This window comes from Dryobates pubescens, chromosome 4 (assembly GCF_014839835.1).
Source record: "Dryobates pubescens isolate bDryPub1 chromosome 4, bDryPub1.pri, whole genome shotgun sequence".
In the NCBI taxonomy this organism is placed as follows: Eukaryota; Metazoa; Chordata; class Aves; order Piciformes; family Picidae; genus Dryobates; species Dryobates pubescens.
In genome coordinates, this window is record NC_071615.1 from 43,560,126 (window position 1) to 43,574,833 (window position 14,708).

The 14,708-nt window shown below is 39.3% G+C and overlaps 1 protein-coding gene across 2 annotated transcripts in view; it reads right to left on the minus strand.

Moving 5' to 3' along the window:
• Positions 1–3,310: 3,310 nt before the first annotated feature.
• The window catches only part of SKAP2 (src kinase associated phosphoprotein 2), a 100,642-nt gene continuing 89,244 nt past the window's right edge, over positions 3,311–14,708 (minus strand). For both annotated transcript variants that reach the window (XM_054161200.1, XM_054161198.1), the window contains 2 exons: positions 4,439–4,540; positions 3,311–4,012 (listed from right to left, as the gene is read on the minus strand). In XM_054161200.1, coding sequence (XP_054017175.1) covers positions 4,448–4,540 — 93 coding nt within the window. In that variant the 3' untranslated portion in view covers positions 3,311–4,012; positions 4,439–4,447. The remainder of the gene's footprint in view (positions 4,013–4,438; positions 4,541–14,708) is intronic.

Here is a 14,708-nt window from a genome sequence, read left to right on the forward strand (position 1 = left end):
AACACTGTTGGATAAGAAAAGCATCATCCCTTTGACCTGCACATCCTACCACCACCTCAGCCCCCCTCTTTCCTTCCTGTAGCAAGGAAAGATGAATCAAATCCCAATTTCATCCCAGAGGCATGAAATGCTGTGCTTACACCCAGTTTAAATCCATGGTTTTAAGTCCACGCTTCAAAGTTGGTTCATGCTGGTCACTCACAGTAAAACATGGGATGCTGGGCAGGAAATTAAAGACAGATGCAGATTTGGCAGAGCACTCTTCACTGAGCTCAGCATCAGCTTTTCTAAATAAAGATGGAATTAAACAGACACTTGCCCAAGAAATGTCAGCTTCGGAGAAACCTTGGTAAGTAAAGGTCTTACAGCGTATCACTACACCGCGTTACATAAAGTGGAACATTGTTTATAAGGTTTCCAGGCACACACTTGTTCCCCCAGTTACATACTAACACATTCTACATCAAATGGCTCATGCAGCTAAGAGCTTGCCATTGTCACCTACCTGGGTACCTTCACCACATTTTACTATTGTAAAGCTTTCCTACAGAGCCCAGTGAATCTTCTTCAAGCCAAGATTCTGATCTAGAGCCTTACCTGAGATAGAAAAAGGGATTTCTATCTTTTGGCTACAGAGAAACAAGTGCCTTGCTTTTGTTTAGTTCAGCTTACAGCAATAATTGCCTCTCTTTCAGGAGGAGGACAAAGAGTGTTCAGCAAAAGGCACTTTGTATTGCCTGTTTTACAGTTGCTGTTCTGAGAGCCTAATCCAGAAGCAACAAAATTCAATAGCTTCTTAGCTGCTACAGTCTTTGGATTAGGTTCTAAAGGGTTGGGTTTTTTTACGCTCCTCCTAATGCTGTGGGAGACTGTAGAAACAAAAAAAGTATAAAGTTTATACTTTTGGCTTTGAATACAGAATGGGTTCTTAGTTAGCATCCATGTTCAGCCTAATTCCAGTCTAAAGATAGTTTTTATCATTAAAAAAGGAGCAAAAGGTAAGCTGATGCACATCACTTCTCTAAATGCTATGCCCAGATCTCTCTGATGGAAGAACCAGCACAGACACTACTACTGGTACATGTAATTAGTGGCAGTATGCACAAAGAGCTATATCCTAACTAGATGTTGGAGAAATGTGTTAACTACTTGTCTGTATGTAGAAGTACATGAAAATATACTAAAGAGTGGCATGGTTATATCTGGGTGTCTCTGCTAGAAAAAGCATTTGTATTGCCCTTACTTCTCTGAATAAATTCAAATGACAGCCCCATTTCATTTCTTCATTCAGTCTGGAGGCCAGATGGCATTAGAATCATTTACTTCACCTTGTTGTGCTTAATTACTACAATCAACACACTATTTTCCAAATTAATCATAACAAAGTAATTTCATTAGTAACACAGCAGGCTGTTGAATTATTAGCATCATAACAGTTTGCAAACAATTAAACTTTATTTGAACCTTAAAAATTTGCAGAGTAGAACATTACTGTATGATCTAATGGCAGCATAGCACAAATCCAGAATAGAGCAAATAATCAAGTAAAACACCGTGCAAAAGATGACTTACAACCACCTTTTACAAAATTAGCTGCTTTACTGTTCACAGAAAGGCAACTGCAACTTCAGTAAACACTGAAAATAAAACAGTTAGCATTTTCTACCACCGAGTTTTGTTTCAGTAGTAGCAACAGAGGTTTTTCTCATCCAAAAAAGGTTATGGCATTTGCAGATTTCAAGTATACAATTCATCCCTGGTCCATTGCTGGTTTATTCCAAGACACTTCAAGCAAGTTTCAGGACGTCTTTCACATTTTGAATTTTAAGGCAGTTTGCTTATTTCCCCCTCCCCTCCATGTGCTACGAGGAGGAGGGAAACCCTAAAGGAGAAGTACAGACAAAAGACACTTTTATTTCCCTGGTTGCCACCACCCAGGAGAGGAAAGCTCGGCAGGCCGGCGACTCATGGCTTGGGTCAGGACTCCCTCTGCTGGAGAAACGGCAGAAGCGCCGGCGAGCCGCGGCAGCGGGGTAAAAGGGACGGGCTTGGGCCTCCGCCCGTGCTGTGAAAATTTGCTGCCACCTACCGCCGCGGGCGCGCAGTGCAGCGCAGAGCAACGCCGGGCCGCGCAAACTAATGCGGGGCCGCGCGGGGCCGCGCAACTCCTCCGCCCACCGCCTCTTCTTTCGGCCCGGCTGCTCCATACAAGCGCAGCCGGCTCAGCACCCAAGTCAAATTTGGCGCCTAGGAACGGCACGGCGCCTAGGCACGACGTCTCGACGAGAGGGGGGCACTTGATCCCAAAAAGTAGGTGGTGGTGGAACTGGGAATTGCACAATTAATAAAAGGCCACTTTGGCGGGCAGATTTATTACACTTCCATGTTAACAAGAAAGAAGGAGCTTTCCTAGCTGTGATATTAACGCTTCACATTCTGTACACAATCCACAAGTACGCTTGATAAATTAAAGTAGTAAAAGATCTGAAGACTATAATCTATCATTTTAATGCTTCGCTGGTAACATACAGAATCAATTTCAATGACTATCTCTTCTTTAAAAAATTACAACACAACTCTGTACCCTGTTTGACTCCCATTAGAATCCAGTGTACCGTTGAGTATTAATACACTAGCTAACATAAAGCACAACATCTTAGTTTACCAAAGGGATCTAATTCCGAGCTCAGACCAACTTTACCTTTTAACCCACAGTGTTTCCAGGGCCCGCCTGAAGCATAAACAGCACAAGCAACTACAAGGGGACCTGCACAGGCTCAGCAATTTGCAGACTGGCTTGACCTGCCTCTTTGGCAGATTAAGGGTCTCACAAATCAAGCGTGTGGGAGGATTCACAAAAGTTGATCTTGCATGCTAATAGTAAAGTGCATCTCCAAGAGTACTTAAAGTATTAACTCTGACTTGCCCAAACCCTTGTCTACAAGTGACAGTATTTTAGTGTACGTGTAAGTTTCAACTGCTGTTTTTAGCCACAAAGTTGTGTATTTGACACCAAGGCTGCAGGTAACTGCTAGTAATCCATGTAGACCTGAAGATCCCTATTGCACAACTTGCATCAGAAATTCTACACATCAACAAGGTAGCCAGATTTTGCTCTGTGAAAGTGCCTGTAAGGTACAGATAACATATTTCACATTGCAGACAAAAATCATCCTTACTTGCCATTTAGCTCATCTTCGACTTAGCAAAAAATGTGGGGTTTACTATATTATCTTTCGCCAGATTTTCACACTATTCATATCACCAAGTCATAACGGCATCAGGGCAGGATTACACCAGCAAAAGAATCACAGAATGGCAGAGGTAGGAAAAGACCTCTGGAGATCATATAGTCCAGTCCCCCTGCTAGAGCCAGGTTCACCTGGAGCAGGCTTGTGGTAACAAAATAGTACTTAGGAATACAATACTAAATATATGAAAAACATCAAAATCATTGCCTAAACCACAATACAAAAATATTTGGTAATACCCTGAAGACTCTCAATATTACACATACATTTCCCTTGATTTTCCTAGGAAACTGCACAAAATATGCAGTGAGCATTAAAAGGTTAAGGCATTAATGTATGCATGGACTGAGTAATCATTTTCTACTTCAAAGTTCAGTTTAAAGTTCTAAACCTGAGCAACGAGAAAAAGTGTTCAAATTCCCTGAAACAACACAAACCTACAGCTAGAAAGAAAGCTGCTAATGTGCTCTGTACAGCTATAGGTTTGCCTTCTTTCAGGGAATTTGACTATTTGCCTGCTTGTGCTCCATATGCTAATTGTCACCTATTTCGCGCCCTAGCATTATAGTTCTATCAAAGTGGCTAAGAACATTTCCATAGAATTATGGCCAGCTATAATTTTTCATGTTTAATATACACAAGGCAATACTCTGACTGCATTCACTGAAACCACAAAACGTGTGCAGCTGGATCTTCTTCCAGAGGCCAGGTCTGTAAAACTGCAGCTGCACGCCACTCTTGATTTCAAGTGCAGATTTCTCCTGATCAGGGAAGAGAGAAGTTGAAAGTTCATCATTAACCAAAAACAAACCTCAAACGTGCATATCAAACCCGGTCCAGATATCTATCCCCTACCACAGTTTTCTACACAGGCAGACAGATACATAGGACTAAAGTAACAAAACTAACTAGAAATCACACTAATTTTATTTACAAAAGGAAAAATAATCTGGAAAAGGGAAGTAGTTATACAATACATCATCTCTTGTACACTGTGGTTTAATGTTTTATACGGAAGCCCCCCTCCCCCCCCAAAAAAAAGTGCTTTAATTGAACCTTCAATATGTTTTGCCATAATCTTTATGTTAACAGGACTCCTACAAAGGTTCCAGGAAAGAAATACTTATGAAGCAGAGAACAAGGGAACATATAACCCATTACAGAAGATTGGATTAAAATGTACTTACCCAGGCCTCTCAAATATCATACATCTCCATTATGTAGGCTTTAGGCACTAAGCCAATGGTTCCCTTCATTTCTCCTACCCACCAGCCAAATTCATCGTACTCCTAATTGAAAACAATATGCAATATTAACCTTTAGTCTGATAAAAATGCAACAAGAGTTTTGTATGCAACTCCTTATGGATGCTTTCTCTTCCACACAGTTAGGAGCATTTCAACTGAAAATTAAACCATCGTCTCTTTTTTGTTAGAGCCATTCACATGGCAGAGTAAGGCAAAGACGGAAGTTACATTTTTAAAAGGCCAGACACACTCAGGAAAAACCTCTTAATTATGGCCACGCTTCTCTGCAACACCTACTAAAAATAGTTGACCTCTCCATCCCCCCATTCATCACAACTATTAAAAACCTGATCTCGGTAACTAAAATCTAATAGCGTGACGCCGAGAGGCAAGAATCAGCTGAAATTCTTTCGTTATCGGAACACTGAACTCTCAGACACTTAAAATCAACTGCTTTAAAAACCTGCCTTGCTCAAACGTGAAGGCACCACTGTAATATCTGACACATCATCTCCTTCCACAGACAAAGCCTACTACTGCTTTAGGCTTACAAAAAAATGCTACAACAGATCTCCTCTCTCTGACAGATGACTAATGTACTTTTGTTTGAAATTTGTTTAGGCTTAGTGAGATAAATATGAAACAAAATGAATTGCAATAGTTTGGGGGAGAAGAAAAAGAAAATGATATCTTCCAAGAGCAATACCAACTAAGAGTATTGTGGGATCTAAATTCAATTTTTTTCCTATGAGGTAAATATTTTAAGACCAATCCTAACAGCGGTTCAATAAATTGTAACAGCTGAAATTGCACACGCACGTATATCGAGTTACAAATGAAGCATTACTAAAACAGAGACCCCATTCAAAATGGAATGATTAGCAAGATAGAAATTACTTTGGAACAAAGAGGGAAAAAAACACAAAATACACAGATAATCTCTGATAAGCAACATCTGCTTCCTGCTACACTGCACTCCTGACAAGAAAAGCAAAAGGCTGTAGGATTTTGAATTAATGGTCCTACTGAGATGAAGCTATTATTTTGACTGTAGATAAAGTTTTTCAGTTATAAATAGTCAAGTGGAGCTTAAGGGTTAATGGAGTTTCATTAGAGCCTGAGCTATAATGATTTGCTGCTGGCGTATTTGGCCTGGTCGAGAGTTCTCTTGGGTCCTATGAGGTGCTTAGTGTACTCAGCTCTCCCTGTACTTAACTATGATGAAGCCCTGTTGATGGCCCAGTTTCATGTGGCCCCAGATATTTTTTTCTCTTTTTCTTTATGTTTTTTTTTCCTTTTTCCTTTTTTTTTGTTTGTTTTAGCGTTGTTTGGGGTGTGGGGTTTTTCGTTTGTTTTGTTGTGAGGTTTTCGGTGTGGTTTTTTTTATCATTGTGGAAGGTTGAGCATCAGTCTTCAAACATTTTCTTCCTCCTCTCCACAGTGAATTGGTCCTTTAAGAGATTCCATCCTACTAGCCATAAAATACCGCAGTAAGTGTGATTTAAAGAGAATCCACATAAAAACCAGCAGGAAACCCTTCATTTATTATATGAGCACACAAACAAGAAAGCTGCAAAAATAATTCTACCTTCTTCCCCCTCCCGCTGCAAACTGGACTGCTGGGGATGGCTCAGATCTGAATGTCCAGATGTATCTGAACCCCTGACATTCAGTGCAAACTGCTCTCTACAGAAGTTAAGAACTGCCCATAACATTTCCCATGGGGGTACACATTCCACCCCAAATCCTTAAAGGCTAAATAATGCCCTGAGGTTTATAATGTTCCAGATCAGCCTCTCTTTTTCTTTTTTTCTTTTTCTTTTTCTTTTTTTCTTTCTTTCTTTCTTTCTCTTTTTCTTTTTCATTCTCTTTCTCTTTTTCTTTCTCTTTTTCTTTTTTCTTTCTCTTTTTCTTTTTTCTTTTTCTTTCTCTTCTTTTTCTATCTCTTTTTCTTTTTCTTTCTCTTTTTCTTTTTCTTTCTCTTTTTCTTTTTCTTTCTCTTTTTCTTTTTTCTTTCTCTTTCTCTTTTTCTTTTTTCTTTTTCTTTCTCTTCTTTTTCTATCTCTTTTTCTTTTTCTTTCTCTGTTTCTTTTTCTTTTTCTTTCTCTGTTTCTTTTTCTTTTTCTTTCTCTTCTTTCTCTTTTTCTTTTTTCTTTTTCTTTCTCTTCTTTCTCTTTTTCTTTCTCTTTTTCTTTCTCTTTTTCTTTCTCTTTTTCTTTCTCTTTTTCTTTCTCTTTTTCTTCTTTTTCTTTTTCTTTCTCTTTTTCTTTCTCTTTTTTTTTTGGTTGGGAGTGGTGGTGGTGGTGATTAAATAAACAAATAACCTATGTTTTCTCTCATAATACCCTAGTTAAATATACAAACTGGATTTCTAGACTGAAGTGGGAAATTGCTGAAAGGTGCAGTACTCACATATACTACTGGAATCTCAGCAATAAATCTCTCCAAAAGAAAGCAACAAAACAATTTAAGCTGTTACATGGAACTAGTGAAGTGACTGACAAGAGTGATTAAGGAACTTTTGCCAGACATCAGCCAAAAAAACAAATAACACATGAAATGAAGGAAGTGGCTTAGTTAAGCGCCCATTAAACTGCATATAACAAGTGGCACAGAAAAAGCCTGTGGATTGCATGATCCATTGAAAATGTTTCACTTCGCAACACTACATGAACATAGAAACATTTGTTTTAAAAGGAACAATTCAGATACTTCAAATTAAAATCACAAGCATGCTGCTGTTATGAAAACTTTCCACAGTTTGCTACTTATTAATACACCACTTATTGCTCTGGCACGAAGCTAAGCGAGAAGATGAAATGCATGTTGATGTAACGGGCTAGTAAACTAATTTAAGGATTCGCTGCAACCATTACACCAGACAGACAACAGTGCAACACAGAAGCTTTTACTTTATGTTACTATTCTTTGCGTGGGTCTCAAGAGCAACAGGAGTCCCAATTAAACTATCTGCGGTCTGTAGAAGTATCAACAAAAATATAACGCAGGCCCTGCCTACCCAGAATATAAAACCTTAATCTTAGGGTTCAGAATCAAACTACAGCAGTCACTTTGAAACTGATTAAAGTATAGACATCTCTCCTTAAACCCCTAACCCCTCCTTTTCGCTGTCATCAGTACCACAAGAAGAGTGCTTAGTAGTCAGGCAAGTAAGCAGTCCCTCCCAGTCCTTTCTTGAAGTCACATATAAAATCCAAATTGATGTGTTGTTTCCATCAGTGTTACCAATTACAAACTCCTTCATAGCAATATAATTAATACACTGCTGTTGTGAGGTCCATACACATCTATTACTGCTGCTTAAAAAAATGTGTAGAATAGGAGTCTAAAGCCCCCATTCGTGGGAAATGATTTATGCACAGAAGGATGTGGATACAGTTGGGAATTTTGTGTTTCTTTTTGAGAGTTGGGAAATGTGGCCCTTTTGCAAGCATCCGCTTCAGATCTCAGGTACCACTGGGATTACCATCTGGTATCCCTCACTGTATTCAGCTCTTAACATCCCTGCTAACACAGGCAAGCGACTATACTTCAGAAGGACTGATAAAATAATAAAGAGTCCTTTAATCTACAGGAAACCATTGTAGTCAATTTATAAGAAATATTGCATCCCTTTGTAGGATGTGTAATTATTTTCTATTAATCATGTGCTATAAAGCTACATTATGTGGTTATTCTGTTATCACTAGAAAGAGGCCTGCAGTCAGCTCCTGACAATGTTAGGTAATTACTAACACAAAGCTTCTTTCTCCTTATGTAGAAATGCTATCAAGATCCAGAGGTGCTGTGATGCTCACTGTATGAAAATAACTCTCCAAAGAAATTCAATAACGGCAAAATGAATTGCTCCAAGGCAAACAGAGGGATGGGAGAGGGGGCAGGGCCAGATCCAGCAATGAGGAGAATGCACAAGTGTGCAGCCAGAGCTCTGCCATGTGACTGGGAGCACATTTGCCATACCAGCAATGCTAGGCGGGGGGGTGGGGGTGTGGGGTGGGGGGAGGCGGGCAAGAAGGGGCCACTGCAACCCCTGCACAACAAGCACCAGGGCAGTGGAATACGTTATGCCAGATAATACCATACAACAGCCCTAACAAATGGCCAAATACTTTCTAAGCTACTTCTGTGTTTTCACTGTCTGTAAGAGTGCATTTATTTAACCCCACACACACATACACACACACACCCCCCCCCAGCAGAAGTCTATTAACCAAAGTGAAATAATTTCACAGGGCAGCAAGGAACAGATTATAATTTAACTGTTAACATACAGGCAAAACACTCTCTGTACAGCACGCTATAATAGCAGAGGGGAAAAAAAATCCCATCATGGTTTACAGGCTCCTTAAATGCTCTCAACTGAACAGACTGTGAGCAGATGCTTCTCCTTGTCCCCACCCCAACAGTTCCTCTGCACTGCTGTGTATGTTGTTACCTATGCCTCCATGGGGCACCGATCGTAAAAGTTTTTTCACTTGGGGGAAAAACACACCAAGTCGAAACACTCTACCTACTTTTTTCTTACATATGCCTTCTAAACCCAAGATTTGTGTACTATTTAGAATTTTGCTATGCCAGAAAAGAAATTGTTTATATGCAGGAGGATTTCCAGAACAGATCCTCTGCGTAAATGAGGATCTCCTGATGCTTTGCACCATATTAACTTCTACTGACTTCGGCACAAGTTAAGAACATCTGGTCCTTGTGCAGTTAATCTCTATTGTTCCATACATATGGTGTTGGGGTTTTTTTTTATGTTTGTGGGGTAAGGAGGTTTTATTTGGTTTGGGGTTTAAAAAGAGTTGCTGAAAATCATCATTGTGTTTCGATGCCTTGAAGAAAACAATGGACTTGTGGGGCTTTTCTAAAGAAAAACACAACAGAAGTGTGTGAATTCAGGGTTTTTCTCCTACTCTCTTCCAGTGGTACTGTAATATTAACTTGCAGGCCAAAGATCTGCAAACTTTAAACCTGCAAAGCAAAAAAAAAAAAATGTATCTCTAGCCTTGTTTGGGGTTAAATAAGTAGCTTGTCCTATAAAGCTATAGATGTGTGGAAAGCAGGGAGAACTTTTTCTTGTAAGGATATCCTTAGAAGGGGCATTTTGGCATGTGAATGTTTTAAAACCTCTCCAATTCATCCAGGAGTTCCAACCTGGCTAAAAATTTTTAGAACTTCCTCCAGTGTAACTGCTGAATGATACACTATCAACCAGGGAGCCTTTTTGGCACAGAGCAGCACTTTCAGTAAAATGCAGCAAATGACAAATGTTGTAGATAACTGGATCAGACTTCTTCACAGGTAGTAGAGTTGTTTTAAGATAGCAATAAAATGGTCATCTTTAAGAATATGAGCTTCAGATTTATTATATGAATTTGTGTGTGTGTGTGTGTTCTGTTTTATTTCCTGCAATGACATGAGACAAAATAGACACACCAATTGAAGAGTTCCAATACGAATCAGGGTGAGCAGGCTGAATTCAGAACCCAAACTGGCCCCTGAAAACACCCTGGGAAAGATAGAGGGGCCACTTTATTCTCCATCAGATGACACAATGCAAATCTCTTTTCTAATCAGGTTGTTAAATGCTTAGGCATTATCAGCACGCAGACCAACAGAGCTAGAGCCACTTTGCATTATTCTACCTTAACTAACCTTCCACTTAAAGGCCTCTGCTTTATCTTATGCTTAGCCATGTATCTATTTTTCTCTTTTCAGTAAGGAATAGCCTGAAACAAGCCAGGAGGAAACTTACAACTTAGTACTGCATTTTAGCTTTGATGAGAAGCATCCCACCAAAGGAAATATCCCAGTGCTTCCACTGTCCTCACTTTGGCTCACTCTTCAGAGCTGTCAGCCTCAGAGTCCACATGCTACATTTTCTTTCAGATGAAACTCAAACAGAAGACGCACCTGAATGTCCTCCAACCACTAATGTGTTCTCAAATCTACACAACCAGGACCTCTTGGGACATAAAACCACTTTGAAATTACACATTGTGGATGCCAGGGTCTCAGCACTACGCACCTCCCTCTGCAATTTTGCTCCTATTGCTGTTCCCTGTTTGCTTAGGTAGACAGAGGTGGTATGGTCATGGGAAGAAATCACTGTTAAGTATGGATCTCAGCCTCACTTGGGATTTTAGTATGCCTTTCACATCTCTTTGAAAAGGAATGAATAAATACATTTTATGAAGATTATACATATAATGCACAAAATGCTCACGCTCATTATGAAACAGCTGTGCTGTTGAGTTGTATCTTATTTCGTAAGCAGTAATCTGAGCTATGGAGATTTCTTTCTCTTTTTTTTGGGAGGGGGGCATTGGGTTTTGGTGTTTTGTTGTTTTGTTGTTGTGGGGTTTTGTTTGTTTGCTTGTGTTTGGTTTGGTGGTTTTTGGGGGGGGGTGTGAGGGGGAGTGGTTGGTATTTTTCACTAAGCCAAAAAAACAGATTAAGATGTGGGCATTTTAACAGACATTTCTTGTACTGAAAACAACAATGTGCCACAATGGAAATGTACAACCACTAAATAAAGGGCAATCCAGATACCAAGTTAACACTACATTTCCATGGAAAATTCTAGAGCAAAGGGTTAAGTCATAGAGGAGAATTCCATGATCCATGAAATCAGAGTAAGCAGCATTATAGCACATTGGCATGTCCTAAGATAATAACAGGGACGGAGAATTACAGTTTGCAGTATTATTTGTTGGTTTAATGTAAGTATAAATATAAATGGGCTGGGAATTAAATAAGCTTAAAAGTTAAGAAATGTCAGTAATTCTGCAACTCAGATGCCTGCTAACATCTAAGTCAATTTCCACTGCTCCTTGTGTTTGGCTGATGAAACTGTGCAATTTCCCAACACAAAACATGCACCTAGGTCTGTGGTGACAGGTTGGACTCGATGATCTTTGAGGTCTCTTCCAACCTTAGTGATACTGTGATACTGTGAAATCCTGTAGGTGCTGCATGTGAACAGACAGTGTGTACCACACTTTATTTGTATATGAGAAATAGAACTACCTCTACTCACGGCTCTCTTTGTCTCTGGAAATTGATTTCTTGAGTAGAGCTATGGAAGATTCATAAAAAAGGATTGTTATGTCACAGTTTGTTTCCCCATTTATCATATGGTCTTGAAAGTAAAGGCGAGCCCCATAAATGAGCAGGAGTTAAGAGCAATCCTCTTTTTTAGCAAGCAGGATGCCCAAGTCTTGCATTTCTAACCGTCAATATAAACTAAGAAATCTTATTCATGAGTCTCTGTATCAGTGAAGCTATAGAAAGTTTTGTTGCATAAAGGGAGCAGGGTATATAGTTCTCTGGAAATTCACATGATTCACAGGTAAAGTTATATAAAAAAAATTACTTGAAAATAACATTCAAGAATATACTAAATTAAAACTGTGACAGTATGAGGTTATCTGCAGAGATACACTGATCCATTAATCTGAAAAGTTAACTATTCTAATACTTGAATATTCAAGAATATACTAAATAGAATACATATGCATACAATAAACCAGGTTGGAAGAGACCTTCAAGATCATCACATCCAACCCATCAACCAATCCAACACCACCTAAACAACTAAACCATGGCACCAAGCACCCCATCAAGTCTCCTCCTGAACGCCTTTAATGATGGCGACTCCACCACCTCCCCAGGCAGCCAAGAATATACTGAATTAAAATTGCAATAGTATGAGTTTATCTGATGACCAATTAAGCTGAAAAGCTAACAAGTTTTAACATAAAAGTTAACAATTCTTTTACATAAAAGTTAACAATGATTATTGCAGCAGTTCTGTTCAGTCTGCTCAGACCAACACCACAGCTTTTGAAGGAAACTCCCATGCACAGAAAAACTTGGAAGTTTGGAGGAGGTTTTTTTTTGTTGTTGTAGCGGCTGAAAAGCCACAACAGACATAAATATTTAGGTAACAGGGGAAGCAGCTTTTGAATGCACCTTTAAAACAAGAAAAACATGCTTTTCTACAGTAATTACACTAGTCAGGCACAGGCATTTGTATTACCAGAGTATAAGCATGCAAATCATGCTCATTGCACTAACACTGAATTTTGATGCTCACTTTAAAGTAAATTAGGAAGGGTTTATCTCTGCATAATGCTTAGCTACTTTAGGAAGTAAACGTTGCCAAGTGGAAACTATGCTCAATCTTCTACAAGGCATTTGCTTAGAAACTGAGATGTAACATACTCCTCCTCTTGCTTTATTTAAATTGTATCCTTGCCAAAATGTGCTAAACTGGTCTGGGTGACAGAACACCAGAACAGGCTGCCCAGGGGGGTTGTGGAATCTCCCTCTCTGGAAATATTTAGGACCTGCCTGGATGATTTCCTGTGTGATCTGGTCTAGGTGATCCTGCTCTGGTAGTGGGGTTGGACTAGATGATCACTCGAGGTCCCTTCCAGCCCCTAACGTTCTGTGATTCTGTGGTCATAATTACTTCTATTGTGCTAATTATCTCATTTCTTGGAAATTAAAAAGTCTCTTTTCCCCTAATTTCTACAAATATGTGTAAAAGCAGGTTAAAACCTATTGCTCTGGCATATCTATTACTAGGAGAGACAAACATCTGTCTTACCACATTTGTCAAGAGCAAGCTACACCATTTATATTTCATTGTAAAACAAAGCACTATTAGGTGTTGCCAACAATACGTTCGGTATTTTGTGACTGCTTCACCCTTCCTGCTATAACACTGCTCTACCTGTACTTACTTCCTTATCAGCCAAAAGCGATTTTCAAGAGTAATGTTCATACCTGGCTGACATATGATAGAAAGGCAATAAAGCCACAGCCAGGTTCAAGCTGGGAGCTGAATTTATGGCACCGTTTTGGATCCATTCACATCACCCCCGGTCAGTGCCTGCACCTCTCCCTTTCAGCCACTAGATGGTGTGGGAAAATTAAAAACTTGCCAAGCATTCCCGTCGACTGCCACAAAATCCCAAGCACTAATGTAGTGGATTAGGAAATACGTTTTGAAGAAAAAGTCTTGACCCACTTCAGGATGGTTAGGGTCACTTTTCCTTTGGTCATATTTTCACTTATCAGACAAAGAACTCATAAATGGTCAGGCCTTGAAACTGAATCAAGCGGGCAGGGTTAAGATGTATAATTCTCTGGCATTTTCTCCTCCAGGGACCCTAAATTCAGATCTGACACTAGTGGCCAACACTCATTTTTCTGAAAAAGCTGTAACAATCTTTAAGAGAAGCAGGGCTGAATTTTCTGGATTGTATTTTGGAGTAGAAATCATTCCCAAAGAGAGAGGCTCTATATATCTGCAGCAGCAGCAAGCCTGTTTCAAGGAGCAAATATGGATTAATCACAGCATGACCACAAGACAGTTGATATACAGAGGACAGCTTAAGCTACTGTTTTTCTATTCTGCTCCATTTTTTTAAATCAAATCCCTCACTCTTTGGGGGGAGAAGTAGCAATTGATTTTTTTCACCTACAAGCTGAAGATTTTACAGCCCCCACGTCATACTAGAAGAGCACAAGTTGCTAAACTTGTGCAATGGAATCTGTTTGTTCATGGGCTTTTTTTAGGGGGAAGAGAGAGGGGGTAGAGGTGCTTATTTTAAATTGGTACTTGAAAGTCTGCCCAATCCAAGAGTGTTACCTGGCCATCAGTAATGCAATTCAGTTATTAGTTTAAGTGACAATGAAATACCTCAAAAGATGTAAGTAGTCACATTACCATTAGTAATACATCTTCTATATTTTTATATAGGACTATCTTTCCATCCATAAATCTTACATATACTTAAACAGAGGCTGCTACATTTATTACCTGGAAACACTACAGTTAAAAGGTATCATGAAAGATTTAAAGCAACTGTGACAAAACAGAAGATTTCAGAACTAAAACAAACAGATGCCATTAGCTTTCATGGGCTACCGGTATATTTCAATGACCTACCACATCTTTGGCATTAATTGTACTGAAGAGCAATTACATCCGAGAGATATAATTTACATATACTTAATTTTTTTCATTTTTTTTTTCCCATGAAAACTTAGAAAGCTCAGCTTTTCTTCCAGCATGTGGAGAAAAGAGACATCTCCTTTGATGAATCGTTCAGGAGCAGACTTCAACAAACCATGAGAGACGTCTTTTAGGAGAGGTCTCGGGTTTGTTGGAGGGAGT